Here is a 21595-nt window from a genome sequence, read left to right on the forward strand (position 1 = left end):
GGAAATAACCTTATTGAGAGTTCATAGTAGAGTTTGACCTTACCATGGATATCAAAAACATTCAAAGGCTTGGTCACATGGCGTGATGACTCTCTCTTTACCCCCAGGATGAAGGCTGGTAGACTGGGTCTCCTCTGGTCCCCTACAAGCTTTCCCGGCTGCTGCCCCATAAGGGCAGGATGCCAGGCTGCAGCCGGGACTCTCCAAGCTGGACTCAGTTGCTCACCAGAAAGGTAGAGGATCGAGAGAAGACAGGAGACCCTTTCCTGACTCAAACTGTCCTCTCCTTGAGAAAGGGAAGTGCAGATCACCAGCACAGATCTGTGTCACTCCAGGGTAACCCTGTTTATCATACATTAATGAAGTCTGTGCACTTCAGATGACAAAACAAGGCATTTGACAGGAATCTGGAAGAAAAATAAGAACAGTCAAGACTCACTGGTGATTTAAGTGGAGGGGAATGATAATTCTCAGATGAATTTGCTTGCTTTTTTTTTTTTTAAACTGTTCTATTTTGACATAAAGATGAGGACCATAACAACTTCCATGATTTTACAACTCTCTAGACCACTTTTGAGGATTATATAACTTTCTCCAATAATTATACTCCCGTGTTTATGACGTTGATTATAGCAGTGGAGGGTAACATGTGAACACATAGATCTTAAATCATTAAAATAGTCTTACTTAATTGAATTGAGATGTGGTGGCTATGAAGAACATAAAACACCACTGTCTTTATATTTAAAAATTGCAGCAACCCCTAAGGCTCTGTGGCAGCTGTTATCCTGGAACAAACCCCATCCAGCACATTTCATTACAGGATACAGGTGAGTACTCAGAATAAGTTAGTACTGATGTACAGAGTCTCTTTCCTTTAAAGAGACAAGTGGACCATGTCAGAGAGGGGTGGTCAAGGGTGATATTTTGCCCTTTAAATCGTCGCCGTTCTGTATATTGTATTGCCTGGATCGCATCCAGGCAACACTACTGAATTTGCGTTTTAACGCCAATCACGTTCTTTAAATAGCATGTTAATGTTTGTTAACCTGACTTTACTGCAGGTTACACACATCACGGAATCCTGTTTCGATTTTCTACTAAACAAGAGGCTCGAAGTAAAAACCTATTTACTACGAGGACATACACAAAAGGTTCATTAAATCGTAGTAGATGGTTAAGTATTGACCCCAAGACTTGTCCGAGGGTACCTTATTTTATCACAAAAGCAATGTCATAAGTTTGTTTTCAGTAGTAAACACAATCGTAAACAAGGACAGAGCTTTAAAACTTTACAAAAACTTGTATAGTTAAAAAAACTCTTGGAGTATGAACATAAATGAAAGGAAACTTACACGGCCACAGAAACATTGTGATTGTTGGTTAACTGGCGACCTCCAGCTAACGTTGAAGATAGCCATGAAAGCTAACCAACGTCTGCTGGTGGTGTGAAGCGCCAGACCCTTGAATGCACATCGAACAGTCAACAGTTGGCTAATGACCTCAGACAAGTGCACATGAACGTCTCACAAAAACATTTCTGGTGAGCAGTTTCACACTTGGCAACTGGTCTTTTTCAAAATTACAGAAATTGGTTTGTTTCAAACTTCCGTGTCCACTCTTTCCGTCTTGCGGAGCTTCTCCCCCTGTGGTACCCAGACTAAGACACTTCAATCAAGGAGGCGAAGAGAAGTTGAGGGAACTCTTCCCAAAAGAGACACTCTTTCTGCAAGTCCTCTCCTCTGCTCACAGCCGCCAATCTCTTCGTTATCGATTCCTCTGTTGTCGTACGTATTCATTGCTTTAACGTAAAAACCAGGGCAGTAAACTTTGGCCGAGTAACAGTTGTGTCGCTGGAGCCGCCATACTTCCATACGCAAGGTGGTTTACAGAAATATGTGGGTGGGGCTACGTGTGACGTCTCGTGCGTGCGTGGGCTAGTGTTTGGGAACGGTACACAGGATTTTATTATGCTGGAACATCAGAATGGACAAACAGCAGTGCACAAAGAAAGAAGAAAAGCAGAATAAACGCCGCTGAGATCTACTGCCATAACCCTTGCTAAAAAAAACATAAATTGTACATTTTGCGAAATTTTCAAAGCCTTAAACAAGACACTGCGCAAAAGTTTAATTTCATTTCGGCTAAATGTCAGTTTGACGTGTAATGCAAGAACAAACATTTGACATATACTGTTCAAAATAGCCCACAAGTATAAGAGAACAAATAGCTAATCAAGTATTTTATAATAAAATTAATTTAAAGAATATGCATTTTTGTTTATGTAAGGTCTATCCTTTTAAACACCTGTTTTCAAACACATTTGGTACATTTCTTCATTGTTCACAACACAGACCAATCTGAAAATTAGTAAAAATGTACAGAAATTACAAAAATTTATTTCAGATAATACATGTAATTGCTTTGTATAATGCCAAATATTATCAAAAGTGTTCCATTTATTTCTGAAAGGTAAAGATAAAACTTTATTTATTTATCTCATGTTTATTTATCTTTTCCATTACCACTTCAATAATGATCATCAGTTCATTACTAACACAAACAAATAGCTCACTTTAACAAATAAGTCGTTTGAAAAGAACCTTATTCAGTCTTTAAGGGGTCTGAGGTCCCCTTATGCTGCTGCTTGATATTACTTTAGTTTCATGAGGTTTATGAGCTCTTTAACTTTCCTGTTCCAACAGCTTCTGTTGTGTCAACATTACGATCTCCTCCATCACTTCTGGCTTCAAGACGTCCTTGACCTACAGAAACAGCATAAAGCAAACTTATTCAGCAACATTCATGGGAAGCACTGATCTAGTCATTTGTTCCCATCCCTTAAGGTCAATACAATAAACTATGTGGATTCCAACCAGCGAGATGATATGCAAGTCAAAGCCAAACTTACATTATGGCCACCAGATGGCACCATAAATCATGGAAAAGTTTTTTATTGCAATTTTACCCACTACCATTGTTTACACTTGTGTAACAATGGCTATAATCCAAAACTGACAGCACAGTGTTAAATTTGAATTAATATAACAGTATATCATGTTCTATCTCGGTGCCTTTTACCTGATGCTGGAGTGACGATTCATAGCAGTAGAGAACACTGGTGTCATACAAAAGGACTTTGTGTGCCGCCAAAGCCAGCAGGCAGTTTCTCAACCGTGAAATCACTTCTCGATCTGACAGGCTAACAGGCTGCGAGGACAGAGACAAGAGACACAAAACCAACTTCAGTTAAAGCAGCCCACAAGTATTTGAACTGTCATATATTTCAGGCTCTTCAGCACATTTGCCTTGGATTAAAATAATGGATTTTACATGAACGCCACAAGTTTTAAGTGTTCTGTATGAAGGATATAACCCTATAAACACACACAATGCACATTTCTAAAGTTTCTGTGTACATTTGCCTTTTCACAGCAGCAAACTCTGGCAAATGAATTACAGTGCAATTTAAATTTGTTTAGACCTTTTAAAGTTTTTTCATATTGTATGTTTAAGAATGATCTTTGAATGGATTAAACACTCTTTTTCCTCATGAAGCAACAACAACAAAGTAATATACACAACTGCAGGGGTTTTCCAGCTCTACTGGGTTCAGGTCTGTATTCTAGCTGAACAGCTTCAGGGCTTTTACAAATTCTTACAGAAGCCATTCCTGAGCTTTCTTGTTGATATATGCTCCAAATTTTTTTTTACTGCTGAAATGTGAACTTGAGATCTTGACCATTCTGGAGGAATTATTACTCAGAACTGTTCTGTATTTTCTGCATCAACCTTTTTCAGCCTCTGGCACAGCAAAAAACAACAAATGATGTCTCTGACACTATGTTTGACAATAACAATAGTAGTAAAGAGGTATGATCAGCGTCTGGTTTCTTCCACAAATAATGTTGGGATTTGTAGCCAAATAGTTTAGTCTTTAATATTTTCTCTAAATGCTTTTCATGGTCTCAGAATCAAGTTCCTAGCTGATTGTAATGTTAGTTTTAGTGAAGAACGACTTCTTTTTCACCACTTTTCTGTAAAGGCCTGTTTGGTGGAGTGCTCCACTGATGGTTGTCTACCTGTTAGGCTCTCTCATCACCTAAAAAAAAAAAAACCTCCAGATTTCATTTATTAAACCAAGACCATTTGTTTCAAATTACTCAGTTTTGATTTGATGGACAGCCTGCTATAGGAAGTCCGTTGGTGATTCCAGACTATCTATTTTAGAATTATAAAGACTTTTGTGCTTTAGGGCTGTTTGGTGATTGCAGATGTGTTATAGGATCCATCAGATTTGTTTTTTAACACAGTCCTTCCTTACAGTTCTGCAAACAATTCTCCCAACATCATGGTTCATTTTCACTCCGACACACACTTGTGAGACCCCAGACAGATAGGTGTTTCACATGTGAACTGCGTCCAAATAATTTCAGTAGGTACTTATATATATTAACAAGCACACTTTTAGAAACCACACATAAAAATTGTGTGAATTTTTTGACGGCCATCTATTAGCAGAACTGTAAGCGAACCTAAACAGGACCAGCAGCATTTATGTCATAAATATCAGTATTTTCATCATATTTATATTTCAACTTATAAATCGGTCTCTCAACTTAAAAATCCTCATCCATACTGATAATATAGTCAAACAAATACATAAAAATTTGCTTTTTTGGGGGGATTTGAGCCTACCTCTAGACTGGTGTAAAAGCCCCCTGCTTCCTCCTCTTGTTGTCCCGGAGTGGGATACAACCAGACAAAGCCATTATTCCCAAGGATAATGGATGCACCACATGGCAGGTTGTGGAAATGTGTTTTCTGTCTTTTAATTAAAGATGGGGAGAGCTGTACCAGCACTCCTTGACCCAACTAACAGTCAGAAAGAGAAGAAGCAAGTCAAATGAGAACTGTCATTAAAAGTTGTCTCTGATTTTTAATTTTAACAAAAGACAATCATAACTTTATAAAGACAGCAAAAACAATACATAAATGTTTAAGATATTCTAAATGTCACTGCTTGCTTGCATCTAAATACCAATGAGACATGAGCTAAACTCAGATTTTAAAATATGAGGTATTTCAGAGCTTTCAAGCCAGGTCTGTTATAGCACAAAACCACAGAGTAATGAAGCAGGCTGAATCAAGTGAATCGTGGTGGGAATTTACACAAGTCATTGTTCACTTTAACTCACTTTTCCATATTTTAAACTACGGGTGTGAAGTGACAGGGCTCCATCAGAGAAGACAGACTGCACCTCTGCCTAAAAGCACAAGAACAGCACAGCATAGTCATTAGAAGTGGGGATAAAAACTGGGGAAGCAAATTATAAAAAAAGATTAAACTGATTTACACTGATGAGATCGCCCTCCTGAAGGTACTCTCTCATGGTGAGCTCATCTTCTGCTGATCTTCTCCTCTAAAAGACAAGTTCAAAGAGTTCAGCCAAAGCTTTAATACACCTTCCCCAAAGAAAAGTGTTTTCTATAGTCCCACCAGCTCTCCTCCAGGAAGATTGACAGATGACAACAGGAGAACAGAGTCCAGTCGAGAATTGGTCTCCACCTTCCACCGTTTTTGCTGTACCTACATAAAAATCGCACATAAGTTTTTGCTAATCAAAATGACCCAATTTTATTTTAATCACATTTTTCTTTCAGGTACAGACACAATCCTTCACCTCTGTAATTCTGCCAACCACTACATCTCCAACCTCACCATTAAATCTGCAAAAAAATAAGATATAAACTGAGTAAAAGCAGTGCACAAGCAAATTATTTAATGCACCACAGCCCTGTATTGTAGTTAATAAAAAAATATTAATTTAAAGAATTACCTGGTCTTAAGGGGTTTGACACATATCAGTTTATCCACCCTCTGCACCTCGCCAGCGACTGAAGCTGTCAACTTGTCATCATCAACATAGGTGCCATGACCCCTGTGAAGAAATTGCACATAGTGTTGTTTATGCCAAAAGGTTTCATTGTTGAAAGCGGGAAGATTAGAAAGGTTGAGTTTAACTACAAAATGTTTAAAAAAACAGCAGCTGTCAAATACTGGTGAAACTAAAAAAATTAGAATATTGTGCAAAACTTAATTTATTTCAGTAATTCAACTCAAAAGGGTAAACTAATAATAGACTCATTATATAAAGTGAGATATTTCAAACATTTACTCATTATAATTTTGATGATTATGACTTAGACCTTATGAAAACCAAGAAATCAAAATCTCTAAGTTTGAAAACATTAAATCAATTAAATAAAAAAAATTAAATAAAAATATTTTAAAAAGGATTTTGAACACAGAGATGTTGACCATCTGAAGAGTTTAGTCATGCATATGAACTCAGCACTTGGTTTGAGCCCCTTTTGCATGAATTACTTCCTTAATGAGGCGTGACATGGATGTTATCAGCCTGTTTGTTTATTTAAGATCCCCACTAACTTTTGCATATCAGCAGCTATTCTTCCTGGGGTCAGCTCAGTATACATGGTGACAATATAAAAATACACATTCATGCTAATCATCACAATACACTAACATAACACATCATAATGTACATCTACTATAATAAAACATCATGTGGCATGGCTTAGGTGTAATGGAAGACCAGGATGCTTCAATTGAGGACTTCAATTCTTCTGCACTGCTCTGTCTCATGTATGGGGTTCAGGTCAGGAAGGTTTGCTGGATTTGGTTCTTTTGGCAGTGTGGACAGGTTCCAAGTCCTGCTGGAAAATGAAGTCAGCATCTCCAAAAAGCTTTTCTGCTGATCCATGCTTAAATATCTTACTTTGAGTCTATACAACATACTAGTTTCCCCTTTAAATCGAATTACTCAAATAAATTAAGTTTTGCGCAATTCTCACTTCTTTTTCTTTTACACCTGTATAAGTGACCTGTATACCAGTCATCAGCCTTACATACATACAGCATCGTATTGTGTATAATGTTATCCCAAAACAAAACCAGTGCTCACCTCATGAAACCAGTGTCTGAAGTGATAACATCGCCGGGGACGACCAGATCTTTTCGGTCGAAGGCAGAAACTGACAGAGATACAGTTTTTCTAATAGCGGGTAATCTCATGTCCGCAGCCATGCTTCTTTCTGCGTTTTCTCTTCTTCTCTGTTTAAGTCGGTTTCCGTACAGCTGTAAATGTTACTACCAAATTATTCTTTGTATTTATTTGCCCTAATCTTACCAGTAGCATATAAAAAACTCATACAAAGGCTGTTAAAATTATAAAATTATTGCAGCAGTTTCAGACCATGCCAGGAAACAAACTTTCCTCCTCCTACTTCTTCTGTGTCATGTGATGGTGTCAACGCCACATTACATCCCCCTTCTGGTACGGCGGATGTACTACAGCCATAAACCCATAAGGCAAAATTACACGCCGGTTCTTGGTGTTAAAATACCGACACAATAAAGAGATCATTTGAACAAAAACCTCATTTCACCTTCGGTGTATAGAACATGTCCTCCTATCACAAACTTTCTGGATGCTGTAGAAATGTCGGTTCACATTAATCAAATTACAATTGGAAATTACTTTCTTTGTTTGTGCAAGCACTTCTTTTCTCCACCAGATGTCAGCGTCGAGCTACGCTGCCTTTATTGCAACCCTGGACTCGCGCAACAGTAAGGTGACGTCAGATATCAACGACGCAAACTTCTCCGTCCTGGCCAATGAGCGTTAAATCGGATAGACTCTTGTAAAGATGGCGACGGTGAGGCACAGAGGAGTGAAAACTGGACGCTTAGCCGTTTATAAACACCACTGGTCCAGACGCTGTCAGAACTGATACGGCACCGGAACTTAAAGTTTATCGACCCATTTGTCAGTCGCGGTACGCCGTTTGTCCTTGCAAGTTAACGCTACGGATCTGGTTGCCTTTGTTTTCGGTTACACAGTGGCTCTCTTAACCCCTCATTAGCTTCAAGTTGAAATCCAATGCTAGCTCGGTGCTAGCCGTGTAGCTCCATCGGCTACTATATGGCATATGTAGATCGATAGTCTAAGCAGTGCCAAAACTGGGCTTATTCAAGGTTTTTGTTTCCATCAAAAAAGCCGCTCATGAGTCACTTGGATTAAAATCTACTACTCGAGTAGGATTGGGCTTTGCTGCACTGTTTGTGGAGTGTCCAGACGAACCGAGTTTGCCGTCATGTATTTTTTAACCGGCTGGCCACGGAGGCTGCTTTGTCCGCTCAAGAGTGAAGAGGAGCCCTTTCACATCCAGCCCAGCTCACAGAGGTTTTACTTCGCCCTGCTGTCGGAGACACAGCTCAGTATCTGGTTTAGTCGGGTAAGTTTAGCAAACAGCGGCCAGTGTCGTCTCAACTAGAAAAAAATATCAGTTGCGCTACTTTCACTTGTAGATGAAGCCACCACTCTTTAAAACTGCAACAGTTTTATAAGCATTACAGCACGACAGACTGTACTTAAAAGGGCTACTGTGGTATCTTTTGACCAAGATAGATCCAGAGTATTTAACTAGATATACTCGTTTCACTAGATGCCAGGTGCCGTTGTTAAGCTATATTACAGTTTGTGTACATCCGTTCACATTTCAAAGCCTGAGCAGAGTAGCAGATTACAGTCATTCTTTACTTAATTTATCACAAAGATCTAATGGTTTTTCTTGCTTTAGAGTTCCCACACTTGATCACAAATAAACTTGAGTTCTTAACATCTTCTGCTTACATTTAATTAAACTTGAGTGTTTCTGAAAATATTCCCTTATATGCTTTGGTTCAAAGTATACATGGTTATCAGCCTGGAATATCCAACACCGTTCTAGTACAAATACTCAGACAACATGTTGAGGCCTATTTTGTCTGGTAGTGTCTTAACCTTAGCTCAGGATCTTTCAGAGTGAAATGATGAACATACCTAATAATGTCAGGGCAGTTAGTGATGTTGTTATTTGTAGTTTCTCCTCCACAAATGTGTAATAATTTAGGGAACTTTAATAGTACATGAATTAACTTTGTTTTTCTTTAAATTGACTTTTGTCACTTTGTCAGACTCTTCAAAAGCAGAGTTAGGGTTTAGGATTGAGGTTATTTCATTACACGACACATGATTGGATAATGAAATGTAATTTGTCTGAGACATTTTCAAAAATGTCAAGTCACACAGGACAGGAATGACCACTAGATCAAATTAAACTGACAAAACCATTTGCTAAAACAAAAAACAACAACAAAATACCTCAATGTGATTTATATTTGTAAATGAAAAGCAGGGAAATTCTAACAAACAAAAAGAGGACATAAAAATTTCTGTTTCTACCAGGACTGGTCCAGGTATTTCCTTCTCTGCTGGGAATGTTAACATGCTGGTGGACTAGAAATAACAATTCTAGGGTCTATTTGTTTAGAATAGCCAGCTGCATTAAAATACCATCTGTTTGTATTGACATGGACTGCTTATTATCTCATACAAATTTCTGCATACTTCATTAATTTACTTGTGGAACAGTGTAAACGGCTGTCACATCCTAAACAACTGGCTAAACAGATTCTGTTGTTGGCACTAAACTTGTAATGAGGCAACAAGGTAATTTCAGCTGACCAGAGTCGTTGTCTATGTGGCCATGTGGCATTTTGGAGAAAAAAGTGAACATAATACTGACAGTCTTATATCTCGAGAGAAATATGAATACTAATGTCAAAGAAGCCCCACCTATAACAACGGAAGAGTTGGAGGAGTGAGCAATATCAAATCATTTACAGACATAATGTGACTACAAAATATTATACTGATCAATTAATTTCAGAGAAGACTTGAAATCCCAAACAGAGATCTGTGTTTTGATCATTTAGTCTAAAATGTTTGCCCTCATTTATTAAGAGAATTTGCTGTAGAAGAGGGGTCATTTGACCCTATAACCTGCAGTTTAGCTCATTGTTTATAACAGCCTGTGTCCCACACAGACTGTATTATTGAGTAGATGCAACAACAATGGATCAGGATCACTGTAAAGTTCCTGAGGCTCACACAGGATGTGACCATATTCTGCTTCCCCTCTTTCTTCATGACATATGTCTGCCCATGAGTACAAGTGAGTAATTTAGGAAGAGGAACGTCTCAGATGTGTTGACTAGAACAATGTCTTCCACTTGATTTGCAGCTTTCACATCTGTTATATTCAGTACTCCCCAGTCCTACTTTTCATGCAGGGGTGTACTTGAGATTTGTGTTTGTTTTTATTCTGAGGAACCTTTTTTATGTTTTATTAAAGCAAACATAAATAGCAATTTCTGTGTTAAAGCTGAATTATGATGTGAAATTCAATACTGTGTTCATGATTGCAGTTATCACTATATAACAGCAATATGTTTCCCCTCCACTGATCCCAACTGCTTTCTATGAACACAAATATTTTTTTGTAGTGTGAAAATGTGTACTAAATTAAAATTTAGTCATGTCAGAGAACATGACTGTTTATATCTATGCTGATACTAGAATAACCCACAACTAGTTTTGTAATGTTCTGCTGCAGGTTTCCCTCCATAAATAGAATATTCATGGCTTGGGTTATCTAGTGAAATAAGACGATTTGTAAATCTGCTGTTGCCCCACCGCCCGCTGTTTTTTTTTTTCTTTTCTTTTCTCAGATTGCACTCAGCCATCATTTTGCTACCAGGTGTAGTGTCTTTTGATCCCATCTGTCCTCAGCTGCAGCCCAGGCAGCCTGAGCTCTGTCAGTTCAGCTGAGCCGTTATTGCTAATCCCTGTAGCTCAGTAGCTTAGCTTTATTGCAGTTCTGTTCTGACACCCTGCCACAGCTGGACATGTTGTGTACACATACCTGTGTTTGGATACTTACAAGAAAACACTAGTGTTGTTTTTCACATGTGGCTGAGAGTAGCTGTTTAGGTAGTTAGTCGTGCTTTGCTGAGATCTCACTAATACAAACTGACTGTGGTGTTACATGGGAGATGGAAATGCTGAGGAAAGCATCATGTAAATTGTGTCATTACTACTCTGCAAGTTAGTTTAATTCAAGAAGTTGGCATACAAAGTTGAGTCTTTTTTCTTATGGCTGGTCTCAGTATTTTTGTGAAGTACACCTGCTTACTTTATTAAAAAAAAGTAAAAGTTTTCCGGTTAGTCTTCCAGTTATATCAGGTCAGTGTTTTTTTTTTTTTTTTTGTTTTTGTTTTTGTTTTGTTTCAAACCTCAAAAATGTATTCAAAATGCGTGTATGTATGTATGTATTTATTTATTTACTGTATCAGACGATTCGGAAGGGGCAGCTCTGGAGTTGATTGTGTAAAGAAGATTGTTGAACACGCTCTTTAACATAATGAACAATGCTGCACATCCTCCACACAATACATGGATTTAACAGTGTGTGTTTAGCCAGAGGCTTCACCATTTCTGCAGCATAAAAAAACTGTGGTTATACTGCAACAGTATAATTTCCTTTATGGGATGAAGAATGAGTCATTCAATATGATGTAGATATCTTGCCCCAAAAATGCAGATTATTTTGGCATAGTGCTGATAATTAAATCAGTTACAGCAGTTGTAAACATATAGTAGTAACAGTATTAACGATAATGGCCAATAAATGCAGAATCACTGCATCTGCTGAGGTCTAGTTATAACCTTAAATTAATATTTATATATGCAATAGCTTCATTGTTATTGTTTCATTACAGACAATTGAGCTAAAGTACTGAGGCAAAAAAAAACTTATTATTATTCCTTAGAATTAAACTATCTTTATCCTTGTGAAGCTGTCACCGTGATCAAAGTCTTGTAACAATACTAAAGATTTTTTCCTCTTAAACAATTTTTGGGAGATCCTAAAGAGAGGAGATGTTTCTTCCCAGCCAGTAGCTTTATTAAATGTTAATTCTATGAAAATGATACTATGGGGTAGAAATTGTTAAAACCCCTTCTCTAATTTCACTGACTAGGTATCAGCACAGCTAGAATTACTGGAAACATTTCCCTACTTGAGTTACCTCACTCACATGCAATGTCCTGGTTTTTCTGTGACAATTTTATTTGCTGGGGTTGATTTGTTTTTACCCAATAAATAGGCCTCACGGGATGATACTAAAACTTTTGGCAGTAAGTCATTACAATCATTACATTGTTGTAAGAGAATTTCAAGTCATATTTGTTCTTTATTTTCCAAAGGAAATTATTTTAAATGCAATTTTATCTCCAGTCCTGCTTTTTCTGAATGTTTTAATATAATCAACATGTTTGGATTTTTCATTTGATTTGTGTATTATTGTGCTCACAGATACTGTTAGTTACTTTTTGAACGCTCATGTTTAATTTTAGATGCAGTAAAAGGGACGGTTGATATTTAGAAAAGGTTCGCTCCCAGTCATTTAACACATCAACAGTCTATATTATAAAATTACTTAATCTGCCTTGCAGAGTGGGCCAATGGGGCTATTTATTACATGTGTCGATGTGGGACTGGATTATTTGTTTTGAGGTATTTTGTTAATAATTAACATCACAATTCATACAACTGTTATGTCGTCAAATTTTGGAGCTCTGACATAAGTTTTTCAATGAAAGGGAAATGTTTACGTTATGCGGCATTTGGATGGTTGTGATTTGTGGTATTATTGAAGTGCTCATTTTCTGCTCTGTATCCTTTCTCCTCACCCACAGCCTAGTGTTTTAATAGTCAGTTATATCGAGTCTGCAAAGGCGGCGGCCCAGTTTGGCTTCTACCAAAAGGCAGAATGGAAACCAGACGACTCCATGATAGCTGTGGCTGTAAGTACACCACTGCCGTGTCACCTCATCATGTTTGCAGTTTGACTGATTAGCTCCTGTCTTTTTGTCCTGTCTATACAAAACTTAGAAGCAGTGTTTGTCTGCAAATTACAAAAATTATATGATTTTTATAGGTGGTTTTCCTCTATCACCTTGAATTTTAAAACAAAAAAGGGAAAATCATTATTGGATAACTAAGAATTTGCTGGGATTTCTTTATAAAGCAAACAGGACTGTTAACATTAATGACAAAGTTTGGGTGCGTGAGCACAACAAAAAATTCACACACACTATTATATTTGTATGTTATTGGAAAAACTGGACGTTCCCACATCTATATTGTGGGGCTAAAATAAATATGGCTGCATAACGAGCTGCTTTTCATAAGGTGTTGGACTCACCTAAAGGCCTCTTTCACACCAAACAAACAGTTGTGTAGCTCACCGTCTTCTCTAATCACCTCTTTTTCTCTTGTCTCTCTTTATCTGTTGACTGTGTGTTCTCGGCTCATTTTAACAGTACTCACTCTTCTTACTGATTCATTACCAAATTGATTATTACACGTGGCGTTTCAGTTATTGGGGAGATGATTATTCAATAATCAATCTCTAATGATAAGATTTTGTTAATGTCTCTCTTCTGTAAAAGCTAAAAAGTTCTTCCTTGTAGTTGTGGTGCTTCACAGTACAAAGAGCAGGGCAGATGCAAGAGCTTGGCTTATTCCTGTTTAAGACTCTAATGATGCTGAAAAGGATCCTGTAACTACTTTATTGTCCCCTACATACAAATAAACCTACTGTAGGATGACATTTTGTGAATTCATTTTTATTTTTAGTTGTTACAGAATTGCTGTAAATAAAGATTTTTAAGATAAAAACAAGATGCCAGTTTATCTGTGATTCTTCAACATTTTAGCTAAACAAAGGAGAGTAAGGAGGACACTTTACAGTAAAATGGTCCAAATGTGATCAAACTAAGAGTAAAACATAAAGCAGCAGTATGTGATGCTGGCTTTGACAAACAGTTTGTGAGCATTAGTTTGACTTTACTTTTCTACATTCATTTTATACGTTGTCTTCTGGTGTTCGTTGTACTCTGACTTTAGTTCAGTCCATTTTAAGTGAAACCATACTTTTGAAATTCGCTATGGTAAATTAGTCACTGATGCTTACATTCCATTTTGGATAAATTTGGTGTTCAAACTGGTTAAACAGCATGTGAGGTTTCTATAAGTAAGAGATACAGCTGTCTGAAAGTATTCGTCGTCTCAGCTCTTTTTGGAAGACAGAGAAAGCTTCTTTTTTCTGTGTTTTGTAATTGAGTGTAAATATACCAATGATTAGGGAGCACAGAGGGCAAATTTCTGAAATAGTTTCTCTGTTTGGATAATCCTGAAATATCATCTGCAGGTCATTCTTTTCTCTTATTACATCTCTGCATTGGCTATACCAGCAACAGAAAAAAAAACATGCAATTTAGTAGTTAACAAAGCTTGAAAGTTATGATTTAAAAAAAATCCTTACTCATCTACAGGGAGAATAAATGACTGATCTTGTCAGCATCTTTCCGTTAGCCTACACAAGCTTCTTTTTTCTTCTTCTTTTTAAATACGGACCTCGTAGGAAGATGTAAATAAATTAATAATGTTTAACATCATATTTAAGATTATAGATGCACTTCATAGAAACTTGTCCACTGTGCAGGCATCGACGTACACTGCTTTGAAACACTTTTATTAGTATGTATTGACAACTACACAGGCCTTATTTCTTCCAAACACAGTTGATTTTTCACCAAGATAGAGCAGGAACTGAGCTACTTTCAGTTATTTTTCAGTTGGTGAATAAACTGCAACCTTGTTTTTGCAGATTTTGACTCCACCTTTAAGCACAAAAACTGCATTATGTCTGAATTTACCTGAGATGTTATTTAAGAATATGTTGTGATAATTACCTGGTTACTAGTGTTAACCCAAAACATTACAGCCTTTACGGTAAATATGTAAGAAAGAGCGCTTTGGCACAGACAGAAAGAGTTTTCTCCACTCGTTAGCTCTTGAAATCCTTTGCTGTGCAACTAAGTGAAAGAAGTGTCATGTTGAGTAATCTCACAAAAGGCAAGAGCCCAAGTCATCATGAGTCATTCAGGTTCTAAAGGTCATGTGATCAAGTAACAGAAACAGACGGCATAGAAACAAAAAAAGTTAAGATTTGTTAGAATCAGTAGCACCTACTCTGGAAAGCTGCTGCTTTCTGTTTGTGTGCTAGCATCCATGTTTACAACATTAAAACTGTCAGAGGGCTGGTTTAAAATTACAAGACTGTTGTCTTGTTTATTAAACCATTGTTGCATTCACAACCCCATTAAAAAAAAGAAAATTTTGCAAAAAAAATAATATATATATATAAATAAATAAATAAATAAATAAAATAAAATAAAGCAAAAGATTTACTAAAAAAGTTAGCTAAAAATGGTGCAAAAACATTTCAAACTTTTTTTTTTTTTTTACTTTTTCAAAATTCATGCTCCTTTTGAAACTAGAGCTGCAAAATGTTTAACATGCTTCTGGCATCATTTCTTCCTTTAGCAATGCTCTGTAACCATTCGAGAACAGAGAAAACCAGTTGAAAGGAGATACACTCAAGGACAGAAGGTGTGGTTCAGAAGTCAGTATGCTAGTGGGTCCTACATATTTATCCCAACACCACCTCTTGTCCTCTAGGTTATCAGGTGTTTAAGAGGACATTATGACACACTCATGACTGTTGTTCAAATAAGACAAGGTCAGATCAAAAAACTGAATTAAAAAAATATTCCTTTTTACATTTCTCTATTAAATATTTTTGTTCAAAATCTTCAAGATATTAGAAATAAAACTGTATATTGGCATTATTTCTTCCAACATCCAACTAATGCCCCAGAAATTGAAAACGATAGAAAATGTAGAAATTATTTTTGTATTAACATTCTAACTTGTTGTTAGATGTACTTCAGTTTGTTTCTATTTTTCACATATCTCTGCCCTTACTTTTGTCTCTCCTTTTCGTGGTGAAGCCAAAGAAAATATGAAGGAATGCTGTGAATGTAGCTGGGACAGCAGTAAGTCAGGCTATATTTAATGCTCGCCTTTAGTCAGGTGCTCCCTTCTTAAGATTATTTAATGTTGTTTAACCTCTGACTCATACATCAGAAATTCCTCTTTAACTCCACTTATATGAAAAGATTAACATCAGAGACAGCTCTGATTGTAGATTAAAGCAGTCATTATGATTTTAATCCATGCTGAATATCTGAATTTAAAGCAGTTTCATTTAGTCAACTTTGATATTCCCTTTGGGAGACTTTTCTTACATCTGTGAGGTGTATATACTATTTTCTTCTTTTCACTGTTTAAAAAATCCCTTCAAACAGGAAATTGTTTAGACATTTAAAGGTTTGTTAACTTTGAAGCAACTGTTTAGATGTGAGCACCTGCATTTAGTTTAGCCTCATTGACCCATGGTGGGAGTCAAGCCACTTCATAGATTTTGTATTTAAGCTTAAGTTTGCCATCTTCTGATCAAAAACTATGATAATGTTTTAAACGTAATGTTAAAGACCATGTGTTGTCTTGATATACTATTGAGAAAAGCATCTTGAATGAAACTAGAATTATTGTAGGTGATTTAAATTAATACAAATGTAGACGGTTTTGCTTAAATAAGGTTAACTTTTGCACTCAAGAGCAGTTGGTGCCTCAGACAGGGAGCACCAACTTCTACCATGAAGTACAATTCAAAGTTTGTGGTGGCTTTGTGCCGATTTTAGTAAGTTTCTTAGTGATTTAACATTTTACAAAGATACACATAGTTGTTTTTCTGACTGGTATCTTAAGTTTATACTGCTTTTTCAAAAGTAATTTGGTGTTTTGCTAAACTGCCTTCTTTGTTTTAATCCTCTCCAAGAAGCTATAACTCATCACACCTTCATTAACATTGTTTATTAATAAAAAGGATCAACTTTGCTAAAGAACAGTGAAGGCTAGATCTGCCCAGGCAGTAGTCCTCACTTAAAGTACCAGCTGTTTTCCAGATGTTAGGCTTCTCACACACCCTGCAGACCTCGAGGCTAACGTAATCACCCTCCTAAACCATGGTTTGAGCTATCTTTAGTCCAGTCCATGTGTGTCTGAAACAGACCGTACAAGAGAAATAACTATAACAACTGACAAAATGGTGGGGATAAGCTATTTTTCTTAGAAAGAATGAAAAAAGTTTAAGTTGTTCAAAAAGGGGAAATACCTCTCTCCAGATAGATCTAGATCTAGATCTCCAGATTTAGATATGCTTTTATGTGCTTTGGGATCAGTCCGAGACCAAAGTGTTCCCTCTCTGTTTTTAGGCTCTCACAAAGCAGCTCTCAAGAGTGGGTTTCCACCAAAGACTGTTCATTTACCATGGATTTGGTGCAGTTTTATTTGGCATGAGCATGTTGTACATTCATACATGCAGGCAGCTTGCATCTTGTAATATTGTAAGGTCAAGAGACAGTGTAGTTTGTTGTTATTCAGTGAGTTGGCATTTAGAAACGGAGTTGAATCTTGGATTTAAAGTGTCAACATTTGCTGCAGCTATTGTTATCTTATAAACAGCAGCCCTCATGCTCTGATGTCTTCCTCGCACATTCATGATACAGACACAATAACAGGAGCATACTTTTGCTTTGCAGTAAATAAGATTTTGTGGGAATGTGTCGAGATGTTTCAGCTCTGTTCTTAGTTAGAAGTTTCTTTTTTAACCCACATAGCTGGCATATTCTGCTTCTGTTTGACAGGCTGATTTGGATGTGAAGGAATTTGACTGTATAATCATTTTGCCATATTTAGAGTTAAAATCACTGCTATCATTTTCTCTCCTTTGCTACATTTATACTGGTTTTCTTCAGGTGATACCCTATTTTAGAGGGGATCAACAGAGCATGATATTAGAGTAACGGCATGTTGATTGAATTGTCTTTGCTGCTGTAATAAGTGCTTGTTATTATTTACACTGTTGGTAATGATGAAAACATGTCTCATGTTCTTTTTCCATGACACTTTTCAGATCACTTTCACACATTACACACATCTGTGCTTTTCTGTTGAATTTTTAAAACTTGTTTGGTATCCATGCAGTTGGCAAATTCACACAGTTGACTTCTGGTACAGGCAGGAATGTGCATGTACTTAACGTCCATTCTGCCCCCCATCAGGCAGCTAGTAATTTTTCTGCTTTGTGTGAAAAGGTCACGGTTCTGAATTTTTTTAAAATGTTCACTTAACTTCTGGAAATCTTTGTAGATTTCTTGAAAAGTAAGTGTGTGTGTGTTGCTGCACCTAAGAGCCAATTAAGACACCAAAAGAGAGGCTTTAGTACGCCATCACACACTGCATGCTCTTCCGCTGACTGTTGCCCTTTTCTGAGCAAAGACTTTTGAACTGTTTGATTCTGCTTGCATATTTGAATTAGTCAGCTTTTCTCTTTGTTTCTAATTTTTTCCACATCAGCATTATCTCAGCTCTTTATTGCTCTTCTCTCACCAATGCAGCAACATACACCATATTGGCAAAAGTATTGGCTCACCTGCCTTGACTCTGGTATGAACTTAATAGAAATCTCATTCTTTATCAAATGAGTTCAATATGATGTTGGCCCACCATTTGCATAACAGCTTCAACTCTTCTGGAAAGGCTTTCCACAAGGTTTAGGAGTGAGTTTATAGGAATTCTTGACCATTTCTCCAGAAGCACTCTAATGTTGGACGAGAAGGCCTGGCTCTCAGCCTCCGCTCTAATTCATCCCAAAGTTGTTCTCTCAGGTTGAGGTCAGGACTCTGTGCAGGCCAGTCAAGTCCATCCACATCAAACTCTCTCATCCATGTCTGTATGGACCTCGTTTGTCATGTTGGAACAGAAAAGGGCCATTCCCAACCTGTTCCCACAAAGTTTGGAGCATGGAATTGTTCAAAATCTCTTGGTATGCTGAAGCATTCAGAGTTCCTTTTACTAGAACTAAGGGGCCAAGCCCAGCTCCTGAAAAACAACCCTTAAACCATAATCCTCCCTCACTCCAGAGAATGCATCTCCACTGATCCAGAGTCCAGTGGCGGTGTTCTCTACACCACTGCATCCACACTTTGCATTGCTTTTGGTGATGTATGGCTTGGACGCAGCTGCTCGCCATGAAAACCCAGTCCATGAGGCTGTCTTCACACTGTTCTTTAGCTGATGTGAAGGCTTAAGTTTGGAGCTGTATAGCAATCGACTCTGCAGAAAGTTGCTGACCTTTGCGCACTATGCACCTCAGCATCCGTAGACCCTGCATTTTACAGGGCCTACCACTTCCTGGCTGAGTTGCTGCCGTTCCTGATCGCTTCCACTGACAGTTGACTGTGGAATATTTAGGAGTGAGGAAATTTTACAACGTGTTGCACAGATGGCATCCTGTCACAGTACCACACTGGAATTCAGAGTTCCTGAGAGTGATCCAATCTTCACAAATGTTTGTAGAAACAGTCTGCATGCCTCAGTGTTTGATTTTTATACACTTGTAGCCATAGAAGTGATTGGAACACCTGACTTCAATTATTTGGATGGGTGAGTGAATACTCTTTGCAGTATAGTGATTGTAGATAAAGATGTTCAGAGCTAAAGCCCTGCCTGAAGTACTTGTATTTACAATATAATAACTTTATGTGCTCCTTAGTCATAAAGTATTTATCTGTACTATGAATATATTAAGAAATACGATTATAAGTTGTTGATCAGTATTTCTTGAGATTCCTCTGTTCGTGCAGACTCATGTCAGAGTCTGAAAGTATAACTGTCTCAGGTGCTGTAGCTCCATTTAGTGAGAGGAAAAAAAAATCTTTTGATGTTCCTACGCTGGGCTGCCGATTGCCTCCGAATCTCAAGGCCTACTTCTCTATGCGGCTTGAGTTTACAATGACTGGGATCCCGCCTCTTCCTGTACTATTATCTCTCCATGTGTGAACCTACCAAGAGTACAAAGAGTCCTAAACATGAGCTGCTTCTTAGTTGTGATGTCCTACTACTATCATCCACCCTTTTTCCTCTAATAAGTTAAAATAATCTGCACAAATGGATCTGTGAATACTTTCATGTTTTAGCCTGATTAAACTACAGATGAAAGGCAAAATGTGTTGAAAAAGGGAGATACAGTTGAAGTTGGTCATGAGGTAACAAATGGAGTTCCCACCCCTCCCCCCCTATCTTTGATACTCCCTTCTTCCTGTAATCGGCATGCTTTTGAAGCACAGTTGCTGGCTAGACCCACATAATCTCCTGAGATTTTTACATTAAAAGTAGTGTATTTTGAATTTATTTTTAAATTTGTTTTTATGAACATCTCCCTGCTTAAAACAGGCTGATTGAATAATTTCCCATATTCAGTACTAGCACACTTACCCTCAGCACCCCGAGGCTTATGATATACTACATAACTGAAGTTATGGCCTATAATTATCATTACCTCTCAAAGTTACGGTTAAGGGATGGTATTCTACATACTATGTTACGCCACAGTTTCTGTTATGTAATAATTAAACTAGTTGTTGCTGTTCAAATCCTTCATGTGAGACATTACTGCCAGTGAATGTGTTTTTATAAAGTAAAAAAAGCCATACTGTCTCTTTCTTTCTCAAGTAGAATACCCTCTTTTTGCAGTTACATAGGTTCAGTTGAGACTGTAACTGAAGGCATCACATTGACTTGTAATAATGAATTCTCCCTCTCTTAGAACATATTTGCATGATGCATTAGTGTCTGCTGACCAATCCTCTTCTCTTGTTTAATTTCTTTTGTACAACTTTGGGGAAAAACCTTTTCTTTAATGCTAATATTGTTTTCATATTATTTTTAACACCCCTGCTGTTTTATTAAATTCAAAGTTTGTGGTAATGATAAAAAACTTAATTGATCTGAATGCAGCTCTTCATAATACCACAACACTGGAAATGGTTACAGTTTAAAAAATTCTTAACATTTCCTGTTATTCCTTTGTAGAACGATACAATTCCTGAGCACTTGTTCTTGTTTGGATTTCATTAGCATGTTTAACTGTAACTAACTAGGTCATTGACTTTATAGAAAGCACTGTGATTATCTTAATTATAGTGCTAAAATGGACATATGAGGTCATTTTATTCCTGAATACTGAGGTAACTTTTGCAGCAAACTGAAGTCAGTTTCGAACAGTGAATTATTCAAGTCAACCTGTCTCACTTTAATGTACATCTAATAAATTAGCCACTACCCGGATGATTAAGCTGAATAAATAAAGTAAGGCTATTTACGCATGCATTGGAAGTACAAGCAATATTTTTTGTCACAAGTAAACAATAACTTTAGTATGCTTAGTCGTGCATCACCATATTAGTGATGGCGTGTGTGTGTGTTTGTGGGTGCGTGTTCTAAGTGATTCATAACATCTTTGTTATGTTTACCCTGTCGTCCCTTTCTTTCATTTCAAATATTTGAACAGTAATGTTTTATTTGATCTGTTTGGATTGCCAAGTTGGCATTTTATATATCCTGATACTGAATTGGTTTGAATTGGAATGAACTGGTTATAGTATGATTGTAATTAATTAGGAATTTGATCTGATTGAATTGGACAGGATTTGAATGGAAGTTGTAAAGTGTCCTGGGATGACTTTTCAATTGAATTTAGTTTATGTTTGCATAGCCACTATACTTGTTGGAGTGTTGTTTTGCCTCTGTAATTCATCATCACCAGTTTTGTGGATTTCCAAAACAGTTGATGGGTTTAGCAGACCTCGGCCTG

General features: G+C 37.2%; 3 protein-coding genes across 4 annotated transcripts in view; 1 reads left to right on the forward strand and 2 right to left on the reverse strand.

The window, feature by feature from the left end:
• abl1 (c-abl oncogene 1, non-receptor tyrosine kinase) overlaps positions 1–1865 on the reverse strand; it is a 29032-nt gene extending 27167 nt beyond the window's left edge. The window contains 3 exon segments of the mRNA XM_041970877.1: positions 44–257; positions 259–407; positions 1356–1865. Coding sequence (XP_041826811.1) covers positions 44–257; positions 259–357 — 313 coding nt within the window. The 5' untranslated portion in view covers positions 358–407; positions 1356–1865.
• Positions 1866–1951: 86 nt separating this feature from the next.
• Positions 1952–7328, reverse strand: exosc2 (exosome component 2). Its single transcript, XM_041970878.1, has 9 exons — positions 6987–7328; positions 5841–5942; positions 5685–5730; positions 5501–5590; positions 5358–5423; positions 5199–5267; positions 4699–4875; positions 3082–3210; positions 1952–2765 (listed from the first exon to the last, which is right to left on the reverse strand). The coding sequence occupies exons 1-9, from the start codon at positions 7106–7108 to the stop codon at positions 2685–2687; spliced, it is 882 nt and encodes a 293-aa protein (XP_041826812.1). The 5' UTR covers positions 7109–7328; the 3' UTR covers positions 1952–2684.
• Positions 7329–7711: 383 nt separating this feature from the next.
• ric1 (RIC1 homolog, RAB6A GEF complex partner 1) overlaps positions 7712–21595 on the forward strand; it is a 32533-nt gene continuing 18649 nt past the window's right edge. For both annotated transcript variants that reach the window (XM_041970860.1, XM_041970861.1), the window contains exons 1-2: positions 7712–8319; positions 12666–12773. In XM_041970860.1, the coding sequence (XP_041826794.1) occupies positions 8179–8319; positions 12666–12773 (249 nt within the window). In that variant the 5' untranslated portion in view covers positions 7712–8178. The remainder of the gene's footprint in view (positions 8320–12665; positions 12774–21595) is intronic.

This window comes from Melanotaenia boesemani, chromosome 19 (assembly GCF_017639745.1).
Source record: "Melanotaenia boesemani isolate fMelBoe1 chromosome 19, fMelBoe1.pri, whole genome shotgun sequence".
Lineage (NCBI taxonomy): Eukaryota > Metazoa > Chordata > Actinopteri > Atheriniformes > Melanotaeniidae > Melanotaenia > Melanotaenia boesemani.

Excerpts from the sequence above, each read along its gene's own strand:
- exosc2 (XM_041970878.1), bottom strand. The coding sequence starts at position 7,108 with ATGGCTGCGGACATGAGATTACCCGCTATTAGAAAAACTGTATCTCTG. Across the intron at positions 5,268-5,357 it reads AGGAGGGCGATCTCATCAGT|GCAGAGGTGCAGTCTGTCTT; the intron begins GTAAATCAGTTT and ends TTGTGCTTTTAG. Across the intron at positions 2,766-3,081 it reads AATCGTCACTCCAGCATCAG|GTCAAGGACGTCTTGAAGCC; the intron begins GTAAAAGGCACC and ends CTGTTTCTGTAG.